Source organism: Pseudophryne corroboree, chromosome 9, assembly GCF_028390025.1.
Source record: "Pseudophryne corroboree isolate aPseCor3 chromosome 9, aPseCor3.hap2, whole genome shotgun sequence".
Taxonomy (NCBI): Eukaryota; Metazoa; Chordata; class Amphibia; order Anura; family Myobatrachidae; genus Pseudophryne; species Pseudophryne corroboree.
Window position 1 is genome coordinate 306,739,397 of NC_086452.1, and position 24,909 is coordinate 306,764,305.

At 44.8% G+C, this 24,909-nt stretch overlaps 1 protein-coding gene across 4 annotated transcripts in view; it reads right to left on the bottom strand.

Annotated features, from left to right (window-relative positions):
• The window catches only part of LOC134958068 (activating transcription factor 7-interacting protein 1-like), a 250,363-nt gene extending 235,412 nt beyond the window's left edge, over positions 1-14,951 (bottom strand). The window contains exon 1 of one of the 4 annotated variants that reach the window (XM_063940426.1): positions 14,788-14,951. Coding sequence is in view for 1 of the 4 variants with exons in the window: in XM_063940421.1 (XP_063796491.1) it covers positions 6,659-6,828 (170 nt within the window). In the remaining 3 variants the exon portion in view is untranslated. Of the gene's footprint in view, positions 1-6,658; positions 6,857-14,426; positions 14,487-14,787 lie in introns of those variants that run through there. The other 3 variants (XM_063940422.1, XM_063940424.1, XM_063940421.1) reach the window with 3 other exon arrangements.
• Positions 14,952-24,909: the final 9,958 nt, after the last annotated feature.

Genomic DNA, 24,909 nt, shown 5'->3' on the forward strand with positions numbered 1-24,909 from the left:
GCCTAAGACTCCAATCCATCCTGCACGCAGGTGAGTTGGAAATCTCTCCCCTAAGTCCCTCGATGCAGTGATCCTGTTGCCAGCAGGAATCACTGAGATTGAAACCTAAAAAAAACTTTTCTAAACAGCTCTTTAGGAGAGCCACCTAGATTGCACCCTCTCGGACGGGCACAAAAACCTAACTGAGGCTTGGAGGAGGGTCATAGGGGGAGGAGCCAGTACGCACCATGTGACCTAAAAGCTTTTTTAGATGTGCCCTGTCTCCTGCGGAGCCCGCTATTCCCCATGGTCCTGACGGAGTCCCAGCATCCACTAGGACGTTAGAGAAAAGTGTAAACTTTTTTCATTGCCTCAATCATGCAATGTGTGGCCCTATTTGGAAATCACGGTTGTCTCTTCACCGTCGACACAGGAGTCAGTATCCGTGTCGGCGTCTGTATCTGAGGTAACGGGCGCTTTAGAGCCCCTATATGAGACGTCTGGACATGCACAAGCTGAGTAGCCGGCTGTCTCATGTCAACCACTGTCTTTTATACAAAGCTGACACTGTCACGCAATTTCCACAGTACATCCACTCAGGTGTCGACCCCCCAGGGGGTGACAACACTATTACAGACACTCTACTCCGTCTCCTCATCATTTTTCTCCTCATACATGTCGACACAAACGTACCGACACACAGCACACACACAGGGAATGCTCTGATAGAGGACAGGACCCCACTAGCCCTTTGGGGAGACAGAGGGAGAGTTTGCCAGCACACACCAGAGCGCTATATATATATATACAGGGATAACCTTATATAAGTGTTTTTCCCTTTATAGCTGCTGTATTGTTTATACTGCGCCTAATTTGTGCCCCCCTCTCTTTTTTAACCCCTTTCTGTAGTGTAGTGACTGCAGGGGAGAGCCAGGGAGCTTTCCTCCAACTGAGCTGTGAGGGAAAATGGCGCCAGTGTGCTGAGGAGATAGGCTCCGCCCCTTTCTCTGCGTCCTTATCATCCGTTTTCTTGTATGTTTTGGCAGGGGTTAAATGCATCCATATAGCCCAGGAGTTATATGTGATGCATTTATTTTAGCCATAAAAGGTTTTCTAACGATTTATTGCGTCTCAGGGCGCTGCCCCCCCAGCGCCCTGCACCCTCAGTGACCGGAGTGTGAAGTGTGCTGAGAGCAATGGCGCACAGCTGCGGTGCTGTGCGCCTACCTTTATCTGAAGACAGGAAAGTCTTCTGCCGCCGATTTTTCCGGACCTCTTCGCTCTTCTGGCTCTGTAAGGGGGCCGGCGGCGCGGCTCCGGTGACCCATCCAGGCTGAACCTGTGATCGTCCCTCTGGAGCTAATGTCCAGTAGCCTAAGAAGCCCAATCCACTCTGCACGCAGGTGAGTTCGCTTCTTCTCCCCTTAGTCCCTCGATGCAGTGAGCCTGTTGCCAGCAGGTCTCACTGAAAATAATAAACCTAAACTAAAACTTTCACAAAGAGCTCAGGAGAGCCCCTAGTGTGCACCCTTCTCGTCGGGCACAGAAATCTAACGGAGGCTTGGAGGAGGGTCATAGGGGGAGGAGCCAGTGCACACCAGGTGATCCTAAAGCTTTCTTTAGATGTGCCCTGTCTCCTGCGGAGCCGCTATTCCCCATGGTCCTTACGGAGTTCCCAGCATCCACTAGGACGTCAGAGAAAACTACAGGTAGTTTTTTCACACTCCACATAATACCCTTTTTTGTGGTACTTGTAGTATCAGAAATATGTAACACCTCCTTCATTGCCCTTAACAAGTAACGTGTGGCCCTAAAGGAAAATACGTTTGTTTCTTCACCGTCGACACTGGAGTCAGTGTCCGTGTCTGTGTCGACCGACTGAGGTAAAAGGACGTTTTAACGCCCCTGACGGTGTTTGAGACGCCTGGACAGGTACTAATTGGTTTGCCGGCCGTCTCATGTCGTCAATCGACCTTGCAGCGTGTTGACATTATCACGTAATTCCTTAAATAAGCCATCCATTCCGGTGTCGACTCCCTAGAGAGTGACATCACCATTACAGGCAATTGCTCCGCCTCCTCACCAACATCGTCCTCCTACATGTCGACACACACGTACCGACACACAGCACACACACAGGGAATGCTCTGATAGAGGACAGGACCCCACTAGCCCTTTGGGGAGACAGAGGGAGAGTTTGCCAGCACACACCAAAAACGCTATAATTATACAGGGACAACCTTTATATAAGTGTTTTTCCCTTATAGCATTTTAATATACAGGTTGAGTATCCCTTATCCAAAATGCTTGGGACCAGAGGTATTTTGGATATGGGATTTTTCCGTATTTTGGAATAATTGCATACCATAATGATATATCATGGTGATGGGTCCTAAATCTAAGCACAGAATGCATTTATGTTTCATATACACCTTATACACACAGCCTGAAGGTAATTGTAGCTAATATTTTTTATAACTTTGTGCATTAAACAAAGTGTGTGTACATTCACACAATTCATTTATGTTCCATATACACCTTATACACACAGCCTGAAGGTCATTTAATACAATATTTTTAATAACTTTGTGTATTAAACATAGTTTGTGTACATTGAGCCATCAAAAAACAAAGGTTTCACTATCTCACTCTCACACAAAAAAGTCCGTAATTCGGAATATTCCGTATTTCGGAATATTTGGATATGGGATACTCAACCTGTATATAGTCATATCGCCAAATAAGTGCCCCCCCCTCTCTGTTTTAACCCTGTTTCTGTAGTGCAGTGCAGGGGAGAGCCTGGGAGCCTTCCCACCAGCATTTCTGTGAGGGAAAATGGCGCTGTGTGCTGAGGAGAATAGGCCCCGCCCCCTTTTCGGCGGGCTTCTTCTCCCGTTTTTCTGAGACCTGGCAGGGGTTAAATACATCCATATAGCCCCCAGGGGCTATATGTGATGTATTTTTAGCCAGAATAAGGTACTATCATTGCTGCCCAGGGCGCCCCCCCCAGCGCCCTGCACCCTCAGTGACCGCTGCTATGAAGTGTGCTGACAACAATGGCGCACAGCTGCAGTGCTGTGCGCTACCTTATGAAGACTGAAAAGTCTTCTGCCGCCGGTTTCTGGACCTCTTCACTTTTCGGCATCTGCAAGGGGGTCGGCGGCGCGGCTCCGGGACGAACCCCAGGGTGAGACCTGTGTTCCGACTCCCTCTGGAGCTAATGGTGTCCAGTAGCCTAAGAAGCCAATCCATCCTGCACGCAGGTGAGTTCACTTCTCTCCCCTAAGTCCCTCGATGCAGTGAGCCTGTTGCCAGCAGGACTCACTGAAAATAAAAAACCTAACAAAACTTTTACTCTAAGCAGCTCTTTAGGAGAGCCACCTAGATTGCACCCTTCTCGGCCGGGCACAAAAATCTAACTGAGGCTTGGAGGAGGGTCATAGGGGGAGGAGCCAGTGCACACCACCTGATCCTAAAGCTTTTACTTTTGTGCCCTGTCTCCTGCGGAGCCGCTATTCCCCCCATGGTCCTGACGGAGTCCCCAGCATCCACTAGGACGTCAGAGAAACCACTGGTAGTTTTTTCTCCCCAAACATAATACCCTTTTTTGTGGTACCTGGGGTAATATCAGAAATATGCAACACATTTTTCATTGCCATAATCATGTAACGGGTGGCTCTATTGGAATGTACACTAGTCTCATCATCGTCGACACTGGAGTCAGTATCCGTGTCGACATCTGTGTCTGCCATCTGAGGTAGCGGGCGTTTTAGAGCCACTGATGGCTTTAGAGACGTCTGGGCAGGCACAGGCTGAGAAGCTGGCTGTCCCACCTCTGCTATGTCGTCAAACCTTTTATGTAAGGAGTCGACACTGTCGTGTAATTCCTTCCACATAACCATCCACTCAGGTGTCGACCCCGCAGGGGGTGACATCACATTTATCGGCACCTGCTCCGCCTCCACATAAGCCTCCTCATCAAACATGTCGACACAGCCGTACCGACACACCGCACACACAGGGAATGCTCTGACTGAGGACAGGACCCCACAAAGCCCTTTGGGGAGACAGAGAGAGAGTATGCCAGCACACACTAACAGCGCTATATAACACAGGGATTAACACTATAACTGAGTGATTTTTCCCAATAGCTGCTTGTATACACAATATTGCGCCTAAATTTAGTGCCCCCCCTCTCTTTTTTACCCTATGTAGTCTGGAAACTGCAGGGGAGAGCCTGGGAGCGATCCTTCCAGCGGAGCTGTGAGGGAAAATGGCGCCAGTGTGCTGAGGGAGATAGCCCCGCCCCTTTTTCTGGCAGGGGTATTTTACACATATATAGTCTCGATGACTATATTATGTGATATTTGCCAGCCAAGGTACTCAATATTGCAGCCCAGGGCGCCCCCCCCAGCGCCCTGCACCCATCAGTGACCGGAGTGTGAGGTGTGCATGGGAAGCAATGGCGCACAGCTGCAGTGCTGTGCGCTACCTTGATGAAGACCGAAGTCTTCTGCCGCCGATTTCCAGGACCCTCTTCTTGCTTCTGGCTCTGTAAGGGGGACGGCGGCGCGGCTCCGGGACCGGACGACCGAGGCTGGGCCTGTGTTCGATCCCTCTAGAGCTAATGGTGTCCAGTAGCCTAGAAGCCCAAGCTAGCTGCAAGCAGGTAGGTTCACTTCTCTCCCCTTAGTCCCTCGTAGCAGTGAGTCTGTTGCCAGCAGATCTCACTGAAAATAAAAAACCTAAAATAAACTATTTTTCTAAGAGCTCAGGAGAGCCCCTAGTGTGCATCCAGCTCAGCCGGGCACAAAATTCTAACCGAGGTCTGGAGGAGGGTCATAGAGGGAGGAGCCAGTGCACACCAGGTAGTCCTAAAGCTTTCTTTAGTTGTGCCCAGTCTCCTGCGGAGCCGCTATTCCCCATGGTCCTTACGGAGTTCCCAGCATCCACTAGGACGTCAGAGAAAAGGGGGATAAAACGCAACGGCAGATATCCGCATCAGTCAAAATTTTAGACCAAATAATCCTGCATAGGAGACCACAAATAGGTTAAAGTCGATGGACAATTGTCTTTTTTCAACCTTAGATACTATGTTACAAAATATGTGAGATTATGTATTTTGTACAGAGGATGTAAATAGATAAGGAAGCATTAGGAAGGTTATGTGGGTGGGTATGGAATTTGATAGGCTTGTCTGAAGAGACGAGTTTTCAGGGAACGTTTAAAGGTTTGGAGACTAGAGGTCAGTCTTATTGTGCATGGGAGGGCATTACACAGAATGGGTGTAGCCCGGATAAAGTCCTATAATTTTGACTGGGAACAAGTAATACGTGTGGATGAGAGACGCAGATCTTGTGCAGAGCGGAGAAGTCGGGTAGGGAGATATTTTGAGATGAGTGAAGAGATATATGTTACTGCAGTTTGGTTAATAGCCTTGTATGTAAGTAAAAGTATTTAATACAGTAGAATACCATTAACCAATGGAGGGAATGACAGAGTATCTGCAGACGATGAATGACTAGCAAGGAAGATTAGACTTGCAGCTCCATTCAAAATGGATTGTAGTGGCGAGAGCCTGTTTGGGAAGACCAGACAGGAGACTATTACAAGAATCAATGTAGGAGATAATAAGAGCATGGATTAGAGTTTTTGCTGTGGATTGTGTAAGATATGGTCATATTTTGGATAATGTTTCTTATATGTATGTAACATGATTTTGAGACAGATGAAACTGTCTTTTGCTCCCCACATTCAGAGTCAAGAATGACACCTAGGCAGCGAGCTTGTGGGGTTAAAAACAGTGATAGAGATATCAGGTTGGTAACTACTATTGGCCAGTGGAAATATAATTAATTGTTTTGGAAATATTAAGTTTGAGGTGGCAAGACGTCACCCAAGATGAAATGGCAGAAGGGCATTCAGTGACACGGCCCAATACAGATGGTGACAAATCTGGGGATGATAGGTAGATTTCAGTATCATCTTAAATCCGAAAGAGCCGATTAGTTTGCCAAGAGATGTGGTATAGATTGAGAAAAGCAGAGGACCTAAGGCTGAGCCTTGCGGTACTCCAACCGAGAGGTAGTGAAGAGGATGTGGAATCAGAGAAACTACACTGAAGGAGCGATTAGAAAAGTAGGATGAGAACCAAGAAGCTGTGCCCTGAAGACCTCCTAGGGATTGTAGTGTTTGCATGAGAAGAGAGTGTTCAGAGCTGCAGCATGTAATGAGAGGTGGAATCTGTCCATGTGTGGCCAGCTTTAAAGTTGCATAGTAGTAACCCAGAAGTTTTCTTTGTACTTAGTGGATTTATATCCCCAAAGACCACACAGCATGAGGTCTATAGTACTAAAGCACAATTAATAATTTTACCTCGTATCAACCATTTCACCTGATATTTCAGTATTTATGGTCTGAAAGCAACCATAATTCCACATATTAAGATAGGATCATTATCGTACCTGGTCATAAGTTAGGAAGATAACAGTGTACATGAATATGATTTCTTCAGGCCTCACTAATACCCCTTTTTTCACTAAAAACCCAGGTCTGACCCAGGTTTTGGAACACTGCACCAATCCGGATCAGACCCCATTCGCACTGCACATAGGTGCAGTGTTCCTGTTCTGCCAGCACTTGGAGATATTATTAGCTTAGTCCACCAATAATGATTTACCTTCTGCCAGCGCTGCCACCTCCGCTCCCTGGAAATGCTGAAATCTTAAGCAGTGTGTGCGCGACACCACTGGTGTGTGTGTGAGATGACATCAGCGTGTGTGCCCCAGTCAGTGCACAGTGTGGACCATGAGGCAGCCAGGCACGGGAGTGGCAAGTCGGTGGTTCCATGATAACTTTACCTCCTCACAGAATTTTCAGCATGCTGTACTTTAAAAATAAATAAAAGCACACTGAGAAGCATTCTAATGTAAGTGACCAAAAGTGCTTACGCTTGTTAAAGGTATTTCAGAACCACACTGCTTTCATTCTGTTTTGTTTCATCAGAAAGGAAACTATGCAGCCGATTCAATTTGCTGCAAGTCCCCCCCTCACGGTCAAGTGCTGCTATGTGCCACATTTTTGCCGCGACCACACAGCTGCATACAAAATCCATGTGTTCGGGGCGGGATGGGGCCGTAAGAGGGGTGTGCTGTGGTGCCGTTGGCAACATTTTGCAGTTACAGCAACTCATCCCCTTTGTGGCCAACTGAACTGACCCCTTCGAATATATTTAAAAGCTACATGTGACCCATTAAAGGCTTCCAGTTTCTGCTAGCGAGCAGATACCAAAAAGTAATTCCACATCCAACTTAATAGAGGTAACAGAGTGAAATTTATGAATCTGTGCATTAGCTGTCCAATAGGTATATTGATAAATGCTACACATATTTAGCTCAGTTAACATTATTGGAGATCACTGGTCATAATTATATTTACTCTATTTCATCATCCAGCATAAAGCTAAACTTAATTTGAAGAGTCAAGTAGTATATTACTTGTATATTACTATATGACTTGTAGCGCTATAGTTAGCTGGTGCAGATCATCCAATTAGCTTCATTCAATATTACTACAGAATTTCACCTGTCAAGCAGGGCCCTTTTTCACTCTTGTTCTTCCACTGCACTATGCTTACCAGCAAATGATCTTTGTATTATTTCCTTTTCCACTACAGCAACTCTGAAACAGTCTGCTCATCCATATGACTAGATCACTGGAGCGGTTGTGTCTTCGCCCTATGACTTGCCACTGCCTGCTACAGTAAAGGGCCCCATACTCTAGAACGATAATGCCCGATTTCATCCAATTTCGGGCATTCGGACGATATATCGGATGAAATCGGGCATTTTGGATAAGTTTCCGATCCACGTTACCGTGAGGGTCGGATCGGCTCCCCTAGATCGTTAGTGCTGCACTCGTGATAGGACGGTTCCCACAGGCATGGCTGGGATCGTATACGATATATCGCATGCAAAATGTACCAAATCGTATGGAATCACTCCCGGGAGAGTTCAAGGCAAATCGCCTCCGACTTCAGCCTCAGACATATCGTTGTAGTGTATGGGGCCCTTAAGTTTCCCCAACCTTTCCCATGTACTTGTCCAGCACCGTTTTAAAAACAGTGTAGGCCACTGGGCACAGCAATGCACAGGGGCCCCTACCCATCCTCCAGTGGTAGGGGTGGGTGCTATCAGCGGCAGCTTTGATGTCCTGTGGGCGATAGAGGGTGGTTATCTTCTGCTCAGCATGTAGGACCTGGAGCAGTCATTTCTGCTAATTACTTCTTTACTGCACAGATGAGGCAGGAGGGAGAACACTAAACTGTAGAATGGGGCATTGGGCTCAATGAAGGTGCCCCAGTACATGTCTTCCAGGGTGGTAGGGGGTGTTTAATACGTAAGGGAGGGGTGGCAAGTGGAGTGTGCTTAATATTCATCATTTTCTGGTGGGATGGCAGCTTGCTTGACTGCAGATATCTCCAGTTCCTGGAAATAGACTTCTAAGCTTTCAATGGGATACAAACACTAGGGAGTCCAACCTTTCAGGAGGTACTGAGGATTTGGGGATCGGAGTTCAGGAGCCAGAGCAATCCACCAACGAATATATAAAACTGCATATTAGGCATGTGGAGCTGGAGCAGGGACCAGCTGCATGAAGGCTAATATCTCTGGTTCTTTGCATAGTAAAGACAATCTTCCAGTGTCCACTAGAAGAGGAAAGTCCCAGATTTTGGAGTGTATCCTCAGAAAAACTCAGACAGAACCTGAGATATCTGGCTGAGAAGAGCAATTAACAGGCTCAGATGGGGACCTCTGCTTTGAAGTCAGATATCTCCGGTTCCCCGGGGCCAATTTTCTAAAATCTTGTACCCCTGGAAAGAGGGGACCCTCAGCTATCAGCCTAGGGCCATTATACTACTGGGGCCCTTGGGCAAGTGCCCATTCGAAAAGACGGTCCTGTACTTGTCACTCACTGGTATATGGTATTACTGCTACCTTTTACTATGTAGTGTTGGGTGCTTTGTATTGCTCTTTGTATTTATGCTGTTTACTGTATTTATTTTTATCTTTACCGCTTGTACAGTGCTGCATACACCTTTTATCTTTACCGTGTGCTGTACTCGGCCTATCTGACCACTGCCTCGTCCACCTACTCCCTTACTTATACACAGAAGCTGAGAGCGGTTAAGCCTGTCGTCAAGACTGTTAAGAAATGGACCAATGAGGCCAAGATGAAGCTCCAGGCCTGCTTTGACTGCAATGAATGTGGGGTCTTCGAAGCCTCGGCAACCGACCTGAAAGACACTGTCACATCCTACATCAGCTACTGTGAGGACGTGTGTACCTACCAAGACTTACCGCATTTACAACAAGCAGCAGCCCTGGTTCAATGCCCAGCTCAGGGAACTTCGTCGAGCCAAAGAGGAGGCCTATAGCAGCGGTGACAGAGCACTATACAACCGTACTAGGAACTCTCTGACTAAAGGAATCAGGCTAGCAAAAAAGTGGTTCTCGGACAAGCTGACAAACGATCTCTCCAGCAATGACCCCATATCTGTATGGAAAGGAATGCAATCCATAACCAACTATAGGAAAACATCGAAGCCCACCACCATGCACCAAGACCTAGCAGACGAACTGAACCACTTTTATTGCAGGTTCGCAAAAGAAGTCCCCTGCAACCCAAACAATCACCTCTACGATGCCCCGAACACAGACGGCCAACCCCAGCCACTGCAAGTCGCCCAAGAAGAGGTGGAGGCATTGTTCAAAAGGGCCAAACCCAGGAAAGCTCCGGATCCTGACGGAGTGTCAACATCTGCCCTAAGAGCATGTGCGGGTCAGCACGCTCCCATATTCACCAAGATCTTCAACAAATCGCTGGAGCTACAGAAAGTCCCTTCCTGCCTCAAAAGGTCTACTATCGTCCCGGTCCCCCAAAAACCCTCTATCACGAACCTGAACGACTACAGGCCGATAGCACTGACGTCTGTGGTCATGAAAACGTTCGAGCGTCTGGTTTTGAATCACCTGAAAACTGTGACTGGTCCCCAACTGGACCCCCTGCAGTTCGCCTATCGATCGAATCGGTGTGTCGAGGATGCAGTCAACCTGGGCCTGCACTACATTCTACAGCACCTAGACATTCCCAGTACCTACGCGAGTGTCCTGTTTGTCGATTTCAGCTCGGCTTTCAATACAATAGTCCCCAGCATCCTCCACCCCAAATTACTTCGCCTAGGGGTCCCAGAAGCTACCTGTTCCTGGATAGTAGACTTCCTGACAGATAGGACACAGGTGGTGAAAACGGGGGAATTCACCTCTCAAGCACGGTCCATTAGTACAGGGGCCCCTCAGGGCTGTGTCCTCTCACCCCTGCTCTTCTGTACACAAATGACTGTACCTCAGAGGCGCAATCCGTAAAGATCATCAAATTCGCCAATGACACCACCGTCATCAGCCTCATCAAGGACGGGGACGAATCGGCCTATAGACGGGAAGTAGACCGGTTGGTCCAGTGGTGCATCCACAACAACCTTGAGCTCAACCCTCTCAAAACTGTCGAGATGATAGTGGACTTCAGGAAGAAGTCATCTAGTGCACCTCCGCTAACTATTGCTGACAGTGTGGTATCGCTAGTGGACTCCTTCAAGTTTCTAGGGACCACAATCTCCCGGGACCTTAAATGGGGGTCCAACGCTGACGCCACTGTTGGGAAAGCACAGCAGAGGTTGTTCTTCCTCAGGCAACTAAGGAAGTTCAACATCCCACAGAAGCTTCTGCTCCTCTTCTACTCCGCGATTGTGGAGTCGGTACTGTGCTCCTCGATACTCGTATGGTACAGCCCGCCAGCGCGAGGGACAGATGCAAGCTCCAAAAGGTGGTCAGAACCGCAGAGAAGATCGGGCCGACCTTCCCTCAGTCCAGGACCTGTACCTGTCCAGAGCTAAAAAGCGGGCAATGAAGACAGTAAAAGACCAGCTACACCCCAGCCACAGCATGTTTAACTTGCTTCCTTCAGGCACGCGTTACAGGGCCGTCCCCGCCAGGTCCACCAGAAGCCTCAAAAGTTTCTTTCCCCAAGCGGTCCGCCTGCTGAACATTGACTGACTAGATGTACATGTAACTAACTAACTTGAGTCCCTACGGTGTACCTATCTGTGTGACTTTACCTGCCCCCCCCCCCCCCCTCCTTATCTGTTACCTACTTGGCTGTTGTATTGCAAACCGAAGACAAATTCCTAGTATACGCAAGTATAACTGGCCAATAAAGCTGATTCTGATGCTAACAAATAAAGGATGATAATAGTAACCGGATGTTGATGTGCCCGGTTTCAACCGGGCACAGGTTTGCTGGGCGGAACATTTTACCCCTTTTCACACCCTTATTTGAATTTCGAAAAATCCCTGCTTAGTGGGTGGCTGCAAATAACGGTCACAGTTTCCTGACCACCCAGCAGGTAAACAGGGAGAGTTCAACAACTGACATTTTCCAGAGCACAATGGTCATGCACTGTAAATGGAAGGCACACATGTCAACACAACTCCAAAACGACGCAACCAATTACAACGTAAATTTTATTTTATTTTTTTGCCAAATATACGGACCGAGCGCATTAATTTGGTATATGATGTTCCCTGCTCAGACAACAGCATCATAGAAATATGTCACTAGTAAAAGTCATCCCTCTGCTATAAATATATAGATTTTATTGCCTCAATGGAATACATTACAAGTCTACAAAATAACACGGTATTGTCCTTCCACAAAGTATGGTCCCCCATGGTTCCATTCCCATTCTTCCCCCCTCCCTGGACTCTGCTGATACTCCAATGTCTCCTTTTACTATACTCCCACTACCCTGAGTGTATCATATTCCTTCATTGTTCTTTTGTTTGGATTGTTTCCTTTCCTACAACATGTTATATGGATATTTTGTTGTAAGTTACATGTTTTTGTGTACTTGTTGCTCACTGGTATTGCAATGGTTATATTTTCAGTACACCTTTTGTATTGACTGTTCTTCTAAAATAAAAATATTATATATATATATATATATATATATATATATATATATATATATATATACATATATATACACGATACTCAGGCCAATGCTGGGCATGCACTGTCAGATGGCAGTGGACAGTACAGATGGTTAATAGTTAACATTACTGCCTCACAGCACTGTGGGAATGGGTTTGATTCCCACCATGGCCCTAACTGTGTGGAGTTTGTATATCCTACCCGTGCTTGCTTGGGTTTCCTCCCACAATCCCAAAAATATACTAGTAGGTTAATTGGCTCCTGACATAAAAAATAAAATAAAAAAAATGAACCCTAGTGTGTAACGTGTTTCGGGCAGACTAGATGAGCAAAATGGATCTTATTTGCCATCTATGTTTCTATGTGGCTAAAACATCTGTCAAACCAACAGCCTTAAACCAGCAGATGATATGGACATACACAGTTATTTTGCAGTGTATAGCCCCCCCCTCCCTGTGAAGGAACAGTGTTGAGCCTTAAGGGGGGTACACACAGAGCGATAATCTAAGCAATCTGACTAGATTGCTTAGATTTTCAACAAGATCGCTCCGTGTGTAGCCCTAACAGCGATAGCGATGCGCAGCCCCGTGCATCGCTATCGCTGCTGCTAGATTGGCCTGCATGCAGGCCAATCTAGCAGGTCGCTCACTTCACCCGCTGGGTCAAGTGAGCAGCCACCCGTCTCCCCACGCACGCTCAGCACACATCACGCTGTGCTGAGCGGTTCGCTCAGCACACATCTCTCCCAAATCGAGCCATCTATATGGGCCTTTAGGCGGCGGCAGCACACACACACACAGCCAGATATGACTGACCGATGATTGATCAGTTGGGCATGTTGGAAGATTTATCATGCCCAACTGTCCAATCATTGCTGACTCATCACAGCCAAACACCATGCAATTACTGGTCCAGTCGACCAATAATCTATGCATTGGGAAAATAATAATGTATGCCCGGCATAAGTCTGACGGATACAATATCTTTCAAAAATACATCAAGAGTAGGTGCTGCAATAAGCATCCTGTGATACAAAATTAGCTCTGAAGTCATATTTAAAAAAAAAAAAAAACAAGTCTGCTGAAGTGGTGACACATGCAGCACTTTCAAAAGACTATAGTGGCGATTCAATTTACCGCAAGGTTAATAGCACAAGGAATGAAGTCCCAGAGCTATTATATTGTCAACACTGCGCCCTGCACTTAGTCGGGAGATGCCAGTTTCCGCACCTTAAACCGGGTGTTTACTTATGGTCACCAGCATTCTCTAACTTAAGTAACAACCGTGATGCTGTTTGCGCCTCATTAAAGGTAGAAATGTTTGGACAGATTTCTGCTCACACCTCAGGAGAAGAAATCCTCTGGTCAGGCTTGGCAGAACAGTCTATTGACCTCCTTCCCAGCGCTATTAACAGTGTGCTGAATTGAATCTCCCCCAATTATAACCCCAGTCTCACCTTGGCAGCAGCCGCAGAAAGTATACATTTTCAACTACAAATTTATTTATTTAAAAAAAAAAAACACTACTATGGATTCTCACTACATTATTACTCTTTATATCAGGCATTCCCAACCTCGGCCCTCAAGGCACACTAATGGTGTGTACATGGCGAGATTTTTGCTTTCTATTTTGACTATATAGTCAAAATCGCAAGAAAAGTTAGTGCAAATCGCAAGGTGTTATGCCACTTGCGATCCCGATGCGCGGTTCTGCCAGATCGGTATCGCAAGAAAAGATAGACTGTGCAGGCAAGTCAATCCTTGCTAGATCGCTGTACTATCTTTCTAGTTCATCTCACATGTCAATGACATTTCACATAAGCCAAAATCGTAAGCACACATAGTCCATAGCTGAAGAAAAGTTAGTCAAAATCTGTGGTGCTGGGCTCCGGGGACTTCAGAGGAAATCACAAAGTGAATATTGGGCATAGCAAGGATCTCACAGTGTGATCACACCTTAACAGTCCATATTTTAGTGATAGCCATGCTTGAGCACAGGTGACTTGATTAGTACCTGTTATTTTGCTTTAACCACCTGTGCTGAAGCATGGATATCACTAAACGCTGCACTATTAGTGTGACTTCAAGACAGAGGTTGGGAATGCCTGCTTTACATAAACTCCTGGTGGGTGTGGGTTTTCAATTGCTGGTGATGTGCAGCGGTAATGCTCGGCAGTCGTCCTTACATCACAAATTTTCCTACGCACCATTACGGGGTGCAGGGCAAATCGCCCTGAATTAAAACCTACCATCCCCTGCCCCCACGACAAACACATTTGGACATACATTTTTTGCTGACCTTAAAATAATAGTGTAAGAAGCTAATGGATGAGTAACTGGTTCACCCATAATAAGAAACGTTAAACAAGTGTTCTTATTTCAAATAGACATTCAGCTTACTCTGCCTATTGTAAAACTGAGGCAAGAAAGTCACAATTCGTTTAACATGCACGAAAATCCTGCCCCTCCAAACCTTAACAATTTTCCCAAAAAGTTGCACGAAAATGGCGCTGGCTTCTGCCAGGAAACGCATGCATAGCGACGAGTCCCACACAAAGCAGCAGCAGCGCAGGCAGCACATCACGTGAAAAACCCCGCCCACTGTATGTGCAAGGGAGGGGGCGCTGCGCACCGCTTCTCTCCTCTCACACACTGCGGGCGCCATTTTGTCTGCACGGAGGAAAAAACGATAGCAGCGCGCATACATCACGACATATCGCATTCGCAACTGAAACAACAGTCACAGCGAGCAACGGTTTACCTGCGTACGAAGATGCTGGTTTCCGTTGAGCTGAGTAAGCAAGCCACCAGTAACGTAAGTTAGCGTATACGCTGCACCGTGACAGAGCCTCCTTTCCTGAAGCCCTCCTGCCTTGGCGCCTCTCGCTCCGACATTCAAACCGGATCGCCGATTGCTCCGCCCACTTCTATCCTCAACATCACGTGCTCAGTCGCTATGCAAATAACTGCGTGAAAAAAAAACGACAAGCCCCTCCCGATTGGCTGTAATCAACGCCGCAGTTTCTCTATCCTGCCAATCTATAGTTTTGGTTAGACACCAGCATTTAATCTGTGACAATCATAACGGGGCAGAAAGGTAAGTAGCTCCGCCCTGTCACATGGTCCTGGCAGGAGATGGCAGCACAACTTGCTAAGTAACATAGTTGGTGTTTGTTGCTATGGGGTTTATGCACCATTTAGTTATTTTTAGTGTTTATGTTATGGCATACACGATTTACTATTGTGCTAGAAACAGCCCAAATTGAGTTTGCTCCATATATTTTTGGCGCATCAGTGTAACATTGCAAGCGTCCCATTTATTTAAACGGATTAGTACTTTAAAAAAATATATATATGTGTAATAAGCATTTTAACATAATAAAATATGTATTGTAACAATGTATGTATAATTCATTTTATTAATGTATCTGTTACTATTCGTATGCATTTAAAGAATGTCCTAGAATGTACATTGTTGCAACAATAAAGACATACAAAACACAACTTAAATATTGTGACTAATTCTAACCAGGTAAGTATAAAACTAGAGATTTCTGGTCCAAAAATTGTTCTCCAGTTAATTGTTTGATCAATAGGTTTACCACTAGCGATCTACCAACGGGCATGATTTTCAAATAAACTTATCATTTTAATTTTTTTATTATACTATATTAGTTGATGATATGCTTCAAAACTATAGAAAGCCTTACATGTTGGTAAATGTATTTTCACTATTGTATGAAGGACAAAAGTGGTGATACTTCTGCCTCATAAGTGACGTAAAGATGTCTATTTTGAGCCATTAATGGTGAATATAAAACACGCTACCATATTTTCTGACTCACAAGTTGTAAATAATTCTAATGTGGTAGTCTGACACTGCTGTAACAGTAAGAACCATGCCTGTTTTAGGTAACGTCCATTTCCTACGTTAGGGAGAGGTAAAATCAGACCTGCATAGTTAAATGATGTAAAGTTACCTCAAGGTGAATAATGAGAGTCTCTAATCCAACTAAAGCAAAAACATTTCTATTGTAGTCTTTTTTTACTAGTACTCTTAAACAGGGACTAAACCTGAAATAATTTTCCTGATATGTTCAATGGGAATGTAAACAGTATCTTACCTTTTGTCAGAAAAGATCTGCTTACTAGAAAATGAGAAGTTGCTCACTACATTCTGCTGAGTGCTGGCATATTGCTTTGAAAGTCCATCCCGCTTTATTATTCATATACTTTAACCCCTTAAGGCAGGGGTTCCCGATCTTGGTCCTCAAGGCCCCTTACCAGGCCAGGTTTTACAGATAACCATACTTGTGCATAGAGCAGAGGTTCCCAAACGCGGTCCTCCAGGCACCCCAACAGTCCAGGTTTTAGGTATATACATGGCTCAGCGCAGATGGTTAAATCAAATTGACTAAGGTGCTAATTAAGTCACCTTGTGGCCAAGCATGGATACATTTAAAACCAGGACTGTTGGGGTGCCTTGAGGACCGCGTTTGGGAACCTCTGGCATAGAGGGTATAAATAAACGTAGGTACTTATTAAGTAGGTGGTGCTTATTCATGGACATCCTAAAAACCTGGACCGTTAGGTTGCCTTGAGCAACGTGTTTGGGAACCACTGCCTTAAGGATAGGAGATGGTTAATACCTCCATGACTAGTCATATTCACAATTTTCCTATTAATTAGTTTAACTGGAAATATTTTTTATGCCTACCAAAGAAGGCTTTCTTTGGGGAAATTGTGGAACTAGAAAATATATTTTTTTTTGCAAACATTACATTGTTAAAAACAGTAAAAAAAAATCAGTATAGAATATCTTTTCATAATTTTGCCATTTTCGTATCTCCTAACATGACCATGATTGCCATCACCTGTGCTGAAACACCTTTCTTATCCATTAACCTGTTCAAAACAGGTGCTGGCAATCATACATTAAGAGAAAAGTCCAGGAGCAGAGCATTTTGTCCCTCCTGGAGAGGGTCATGTTGGGAGGTATGCATTTTTAATTTTACTGTGTAGAGACATTCTTACCAAATTTACCGTTATTACTTTGAGCAACCCCTGTAAATGACCCTAAAATATGATACCAAACACATATATTTACATGAAGATCAGTTATTGTGGCAAAAACTGCTATTTACTTTTATTTTTCCTGTCATGATATAGGGGGTTATTCAGAGTGGTTAGCAAATCAAAAAAGTTAGCAATTGGGCAAAACCATGTTGCACTGCAGGTGGGGCAGATGTAACGTGCAGAGAGATTAGATTTGGGTGGTGTGTGTTGAAACTGTCATCTAAATTGAAGTGTGAAAATAAAGCAGTCAGTATTTACCATACACAGAAATAATATAACCCACCCATATCTAAATCTTTCTGCACATGTTACATCTGCCCCACCTGCAGTGCAACATGTTTTTGCCCAATTGCTAACTTTTTTTTGGTTTGCTAACATCTCTCAATAACCCCTATAGTCCCTGTTAATATCACTATAAGTTTCCAACACAAAGCTGAATTGCTTAGGCTGTTTGTATAGATTGGAGGTTCCCAAACTCTCAGGGCACCTTAACGTTCCAGGTTTTAAAAATAACCATGTCTGGGCTTGACCTAATTAGGACCTCAGTGCATTTGATGTAATGATCTGTGCACAGCCATGTATATCCTTAAAACCTGGATTGTAAGGGGCCCTACTCACTGGCCGACCCGCCGCCGAGCTGCCCGACGGCGGATACGGCCGACGAGCGACCCGGCGGCGGGGGGGCAGTGACGGGGGGGGTGAAGTTTCTTCACTCCCCCCGTCACGCGGCTGCATTGAAGTGCAGGCAAATATGGATGAGATCGTCCATATTGGCCTGCATGCACAGCCGACGGGAGACCAGCGATGAACGAGCGCGGGGACGCGCATCGTTCATCGCTGGAGTCTCCACACTGAAAGATATGAACGAGTTCTCGTTCATTTATGAACGAGATCGTTCATATCTTTCAGAAAATCGGCCAGTGTGTAGGGCCTATTAGAGTGCTCCAGGACCAAATATGGAAACCACTGGTATAGGATGAGGGTTCATGAGCTGAGTAGACCAGTTAAAGTTTCATAAACTCTGCCATGAGTTAAAATTAAGTCACCTGTGTTCAAGCATGGATATCCTTAAAATCTGGGTTCTAATGGCAGAGTTTGGAAAACTCAACCAATTCCAGGTGCTGCCTGTCACAAGCTGTCATTGACAGACGGGGTCCAGCAATGAGAGATTTTACCCAACATTAATAAACTTTAGTATGTTGTATGTCACCATAAGATAGTAAAAGAATCATATTGCACTAAGGCGTTAATCAGCAAATGTTCCTGACTTTTTAACAGCAGTGCATGCTACAGCAGAGTTTACATATATAAAAACCGTTATTGAAATAAACAATTGGGACAAAGTTTTCATTTTCATTAATTTCATTTTGGTCACTAAATAAAGCTGATGGTACAATTCAATTGCTTTTATGTTATTTGTGGGGAAAAAAAATGTGTGGGTGGCAATGAATCCAATACGACTGAATATAGGTGAAATTTAAAACAAGGATTGTCTTTGGTAGGATATTTTGTATTAAAAATGTATTATATGAAGCTGGAGCAATAATTATTTTTTTAAATGTTACATCTGAGACTGGGGACCTGCTTCAGTGCCAGGCACCCATTTTCCTGTTTCATCTAAGAGCAGCAATCCTCAGTTGCTCCTCCTTACAAACAGTGAATATCTGCATCTGCCAGAAAGGGGACAGTCTGCCATCTTACCGCCTCCTGTACCACGAGCCACAACTGTTGCAGATTGATTTTATTTAACATTAATTATAATTACTGCCTTCTATAAATTGGAACACTACCTTAGGCAATGTGTTGTAGAACTACAAGTATCTACATAAAGCAGGGATGCCATAAATTGCTTACTTTCTATAGAATATTGCCTTGTCACTAGTTTTTGTTTATTTTCAATTTGACAGATTTTTTGTGAATTTTTTTTTTTTTTTTTGGGGGGGGGGGGGTTCTGGTGGGTTTAGAGCACAGTCAGTGATTGAGCTATATCGGATGAAGAATAGAAGACAGATTTTTCCTCTTTTTTCTGGTTAATAATTTTTTTTTTGTGTAGGGGGATGGGAAGTGTGTATATTATTCAATTGTGTTCTTGTAGAGATCTGTTCACACTGTTTAAGGAGTGGGCAGACATGATATAACACTCTTTAATGAGATGGATAGACAGTTTTCCGCCATGATACAACACACTTTAATAAGAGGGATAGAGAGCATTCATCTATGATACAACACTCTTTAATAACAGGAACAGTGTTCCACCATGATACATATAAAGGACATTATTTTGTTTAAACTCGGCATGTTTGCATTTCATATTTGTCAATGTAGTATGCCTGTTGTTTTGACTGATGGCTCTATTTTAGCCATAATCTAAAGTGGTGCTTCTCAAATACAATCCTTGGTACAAATGGTGTATGTATTCCATATCTCCTTGCTAAAGTACAGCTGTATTCATCACTAACTGACACATTTTAAAATATTTAAAAAAATCGGGGACTAGACTGCACACCCTATTTTTAAATAATCAGATGTGCTACCATACTGAGGCTTCTAGTACCATACAAGAAAGAAAAATGCTGATGCACACTCTAACCACTAAGAATACGGATAGTCAAATAATTTTGATAAACTTACAGTTAACTTGGAGTGTAAGTGAAGTTTTTAGCACACATTTGGCCAAATATGTGGGCCCATCCACCAACGTCCAGGTGAACTTCATTAGATGGGCCCCAAACATCTCTAATACTAACATATTATATACATGCAGGTCTTACCTTTAAATAGTGCCCATTTTAAAATGTCATTTCTAATTATTTCACTTGTGATTCTGTGAAGAGACTTAGAAAACATGCACTGTTAGTGTGTTCCGAGGACTTGATTTGAGAATTACTGATCTAAGGCAATGTTTTTTAAATCCAATCCTAAGGGTGGTATCCAATTAGCCACAAAATTGCAGGAATTTTTAGTGTCATTTTTTTCCGTCTACTGTGCAAAAATTGCTTTTCGCGGGTAAGCGTGCTCCCATTTTTCACCCTATCCTATTCCAAACGTGCGAAAATGGGACTTGGGCGAAAAATAAATAAGTGAAAATGGGGATATCAGCCTGTACCTCAAAAAATGCTAAACTAACAGAACAAAAGTATAGAAGTGTATTATAGGCCATATTAAATATATTTGGGGTACTTAAATTGAGTCAAATGACTGTTAAATGCATTTTTTTAATTGAAAAATATAAAAACAAGTTTTTTATCAGAAAAATAAGTTCTCAAATTGAATTGCGGGTACATAAAAATGGGTATAAGTATATATTTGGGTCATTTTATGGGACTATAAAAGTGTAAAATACTGACTACTACCACCAGCAAGCCTAAAAACACTTATCCCACTCCTATACCTTGATCCCAAATTTCATCACTTTGCACTTTTTCACCCAAAAACTGTCATTATTGGAAAATTAAAAATACTAATTAAAAACCTCTAAATGAGTCATTAGGGGAGATGTCCCAGGGGATCTGTACCAAATTCTGACGTTTTTACCTTAAATTAGGGATTTTCCCCAAGTTTTCCCCTGCACAGAGTAGGTGAAGTGAAATTGTGGTAAAATTATTGTGGGATAAACCTTTCTCGGCTAATTGGATAGCGGTTTTTCGCGATTTGTGGTAAAAGTCATTTTTGTCGAGCAAATACTGGTTATGGCTAATAGGATACCCCTCTAAAAAGTGCATATTTTCTAGGTGTCATCACCAAATCACAAGTGAAATAACTAGAACCACCTGTGGATATTCAGATGCATGTCAGTCAGTAATGAATATACCTGTGTTCCAGCACTTAAATATGGAATGCATGCACTGTTTGGGTTTCCTGAGGACTGGGTTTGAAAAATACAGATATAAACTATACAATGGTCAGCTTGTTTTTATTTTTTTTTCAAAAAACATGCATGAAGTGTAATTGTTAAGCTGGCACATGTGGTCTGATCCCACTGTTCGTATGAAGGTCCAACAACAGAATGATCAATTTGGCCATATAGGCCCTACGAGTTTCAATTCCATGGGTCAAGCAGCCAGATCACTTCTACAGTATCCGCTTTCAACCACATTTTCTGGCATGTTCTGCCAAATAAATTTATTTTGGATTTCAGGAACATCATTATTGAGGACTGTTACAGTTTTTTGTCCATTGGTGCGCTTTTAAAGTATATCCCTTTTTAGTTTCACAGGTTCAAATATCTTGCATGTGGAAATATGATAGCCTGTGAGATATCAGTATTTTAGCTGCTAGATATATGGTGACAATAATAAGCTTTTAAACCTACCGGTAAATCTTTTTCTCGTAGTCCGTAGAGGATGCTGGGGACTCCGTAAGGACCATGGGGATAGACGGGCTCCGCAGGAGACATGGGCACTTTAAGAAAGACTTTGACTCGGGGTGTGCACTGGCTTCTCCCTCTATGCCCCTCCTCCAGACCTCAGTTAGAGAAACTGTGCCCAAAGGAGACGGACAGTACGAGGAAATGATTTTAGTTAATCCAAGGGCAAGATTCACACCGTATAACTTGTGATATACTCTCTAGTTAACAGTATGAAAAAACAACATATCATTGGTCCAAAAACGATGAAACTATAACATAACCCTTATGTAAGCAATAACTATATACAAGTCTTACAGAAGTAGTCCGCACTTGGGACGGGCGCCCAGCATCTACGGACTACGAGAAAAAGATTTACCGGTAGGTTTAAAATCTTATTTTCTCTAATGTCCTAGAGGATGCTGGGGACTCCGTAAGGACCATGGGGATTATACCAAAGCTCCCAAACGGGCGGGAGAGTGCGGATGACTCTGCAGCACCGATTGAGCAAACAGGAGGTCCTCCTCAGCCAGGGTATCAAACTTATAGAACCTTGCAAAGGTGTTTGACCCCGACCAAGTAGCAGCTCGGCACAGCTGTAGTGCCGAGACCCCTCGGGCAGCCGCCCAAGACGAGCCCACCTTCCTAGTGGAATGGGCCTTAACCGATTTCGGTAACGGCAATCCTGCCGTAGAATGCGCCTGCTGAATCGTGTTACAGATCCAGCGAGCAATTGTCTGCTTTGAAGCAGGGCCACCAACCTTGTTGGCTGCATACAGGACAAACAGTGCTTCTGTTTTTCTGATCCTAGCCGTTCTGGCCACGTAAATTTTCAAAGCCCTGACCACATCAAGGGACTCGGAATCCTCCAAGTCACGTGTAGCCACAGGCACGACAATAGGTTGGTTCATATGAAAGGATGAGACCACCTTAGGTAGGAATTGAGGATGGGTCCGCAATTCCGCTCTATCCATATGGAAAGCCAGATAGGGGCTTTTATGTGATAATGCCGCCAATTCCGAAACTCGCCTAGCCGAAGCCAAGGCTAACAACATGACCACCTTCCAAGTGAGATATTTTCAACTCCACTGTTTTAAGTGGTTCAAACCAATGTAACTTAAGGAAACTTAACACCACGTTAAGGTCCCAAGGCGCCACTGGAGGTACAAAAGGAGGCTGAATATGCAGTACTCCCTTCACAAAAGTCTGTACTTCAGGTAAAGAGGCCAATTCCTTTTGAAAGAAAATGGATAAGGCCGAAATCTGAACTTTAATGGAGCTAATTTTAGGCCCAAATTCACTCCAGTTTGTAGGAAGTGAAGAAAACGGCCTAGATGGAATTCTTCCGTAGGAGCATTCCTGGCCTCACACCAAGAAACATATTTATGCCATATTCGGTGATAATGTTTAGATGTCACGTCCTTCCTAGCCTTTATTAACGTAGGAATAACCTCATCCTGAATACCTTTTTCCGCTAGGATCCGGCGTTCAACCGCCATGCCGTCAAATGCAGCCGCGGTAAGTCCTGGAACAGACAGGGACCTTGTTGTAACAGGTCCTGCCTTAGAGGAAGAGGCCACGGATCTTCTGTGAGCATTTCCTGCAGATCCGGATACCAGGTCCTTCGTAGCCAATCCGGAACAATGAGTATTGTTCTCACTCCTCTTTTTCTTATTATCCTCAACACCTTTGGTATGAGAGGAAGAGGAGGAAACACATAGACCGACTGGAACACCCACGGTGTCACTAGGGCGTCCACAGCTACCGCCTGAGGGTCTCTTGACCTGGCGCAATACCTTTGTAGCTTTTTGTTGAGACGGGACGCCATCATGTCTATTTGGGGCAGTCCCCACCAACTTGCAATCTGTGCGAAGACTTCTTGATGAAGTCCCCACTCTCCCGGATGCAGGTCGTGTCTGCTGAGGAAGTCTGCTTCCCAGTTGTCCACTCCCGGAATGAACACTGCTGACAGAGCGCTTACATGATTCTCCGCCCAGCGAAGAATTCTGGTGGCTTCCGCCATTGCCACCCTGCTCCTTGTGCCGCCTTGGCGGTTTACATGAGCTACTGCGGGGACGTTGTCTGACTGGATCAGAACTGGTCGATCGCGAAGTAAGATCTCCGCTTGACGTAAGGCGTTGTATATGGCCCTTAGTTCCAGGATGTTGATGTGAAGACAAGTCTCTTGACTTGACCAAAGGCCTTGGAAATTTCTTCCCTGTGTGACTGCTCCCGAACCTCGGAGGCTCGCGTCCGTGGTCACCAGGATCCAGTCCTGAATGCCGAACCTGCGGCCCTCTAGAAGGTGAGCACTTTTCAGCCACCACAGGAGAGATACTCTGGCCCTGGGGGACAGGGTGATCCGCTGATGCATTTGCAGATGTGACCCGGACCATTTGTCCAATAGGTCCCATTGGAATGTCCTTGCATGCAATCTGCCGTAGGGAATGGCTTCGTATGTTGCCACCATTTTTCCCAGGACTTTTAGTGCAATGACGTATTGACACTTGTTTTGGCTTCAACAGGTTCATGACTAGAGTCATGAGTTCCTGCGCTTTTTCTGTCGGAAGAAAAATCCTCTTCTGGTCTGTGTCCAGAATCATGCCCAAGAAGGGCAGATGATTTGTAGGATTCAGCTGCAACTTTAGAATATTGATAATCCAGCCGTGTTGCTGTAACACAGTCAGTGAAAGTGAGACGCTGTTCAGCAACTTCTCCCGTGATCTTACTTTTATGAGGAGATCGTCCAAGTACTGGATAATTGTGACACCCTGTTTGCGCAGGAGCACCATCATTTCCGCCATTACCTTGGTGAAAATTCTCGGGGCCGTGGAAAGCCCAAACGGCAACGTCTGAAATTGGTAATGACAATCCTGTACCGCAAATCTCAGGTACGCCTGATGAGGATATATGGGAACATGCAGGTATGCATCCTTTATGTCCAGAGATACCATAAAATCTCCCTCTTCCAGGCTGGGGATGACCGCTCTGAGCGATTCCATCTTGAACTTGAACCGTTTTAAGTAAAGGTTCAGGGATTTTAAATTCAAAATGGGTCTGACCGAACCGTCCGGTTTCGGGACCACAAACAGAGTTGAGTAGCACCCCTTCCCTCTTTGAAGCAGGGGAACCTCTACCACCACTTGTTGAAGACACAATTTGCGAATCGCATGTAACACTATCTCCCTTTTCAGGGGGGAAGTCGGTAGGGCCGATTTGAAAAACCGGCGGGGAGGCACCTCTTCGAATTCCAGCTTGTAACCCTGGGAAACAATTTCTATTGCCCAGGGATCCACCTGTGAGTGAACCCAGATGTGGCTGAACAGTAGAAGACGTGCCCCCACTGGGGCGGACTCCCTCAGGGGAGCCCCAGCGTCATGCGGTGGATTTTGCAGAGGCCGGGGAGGACTTCTGTTCCTGGGAACTAGCTGTGTTATGCAGCTTCTTCCCTCTGCCCTTACC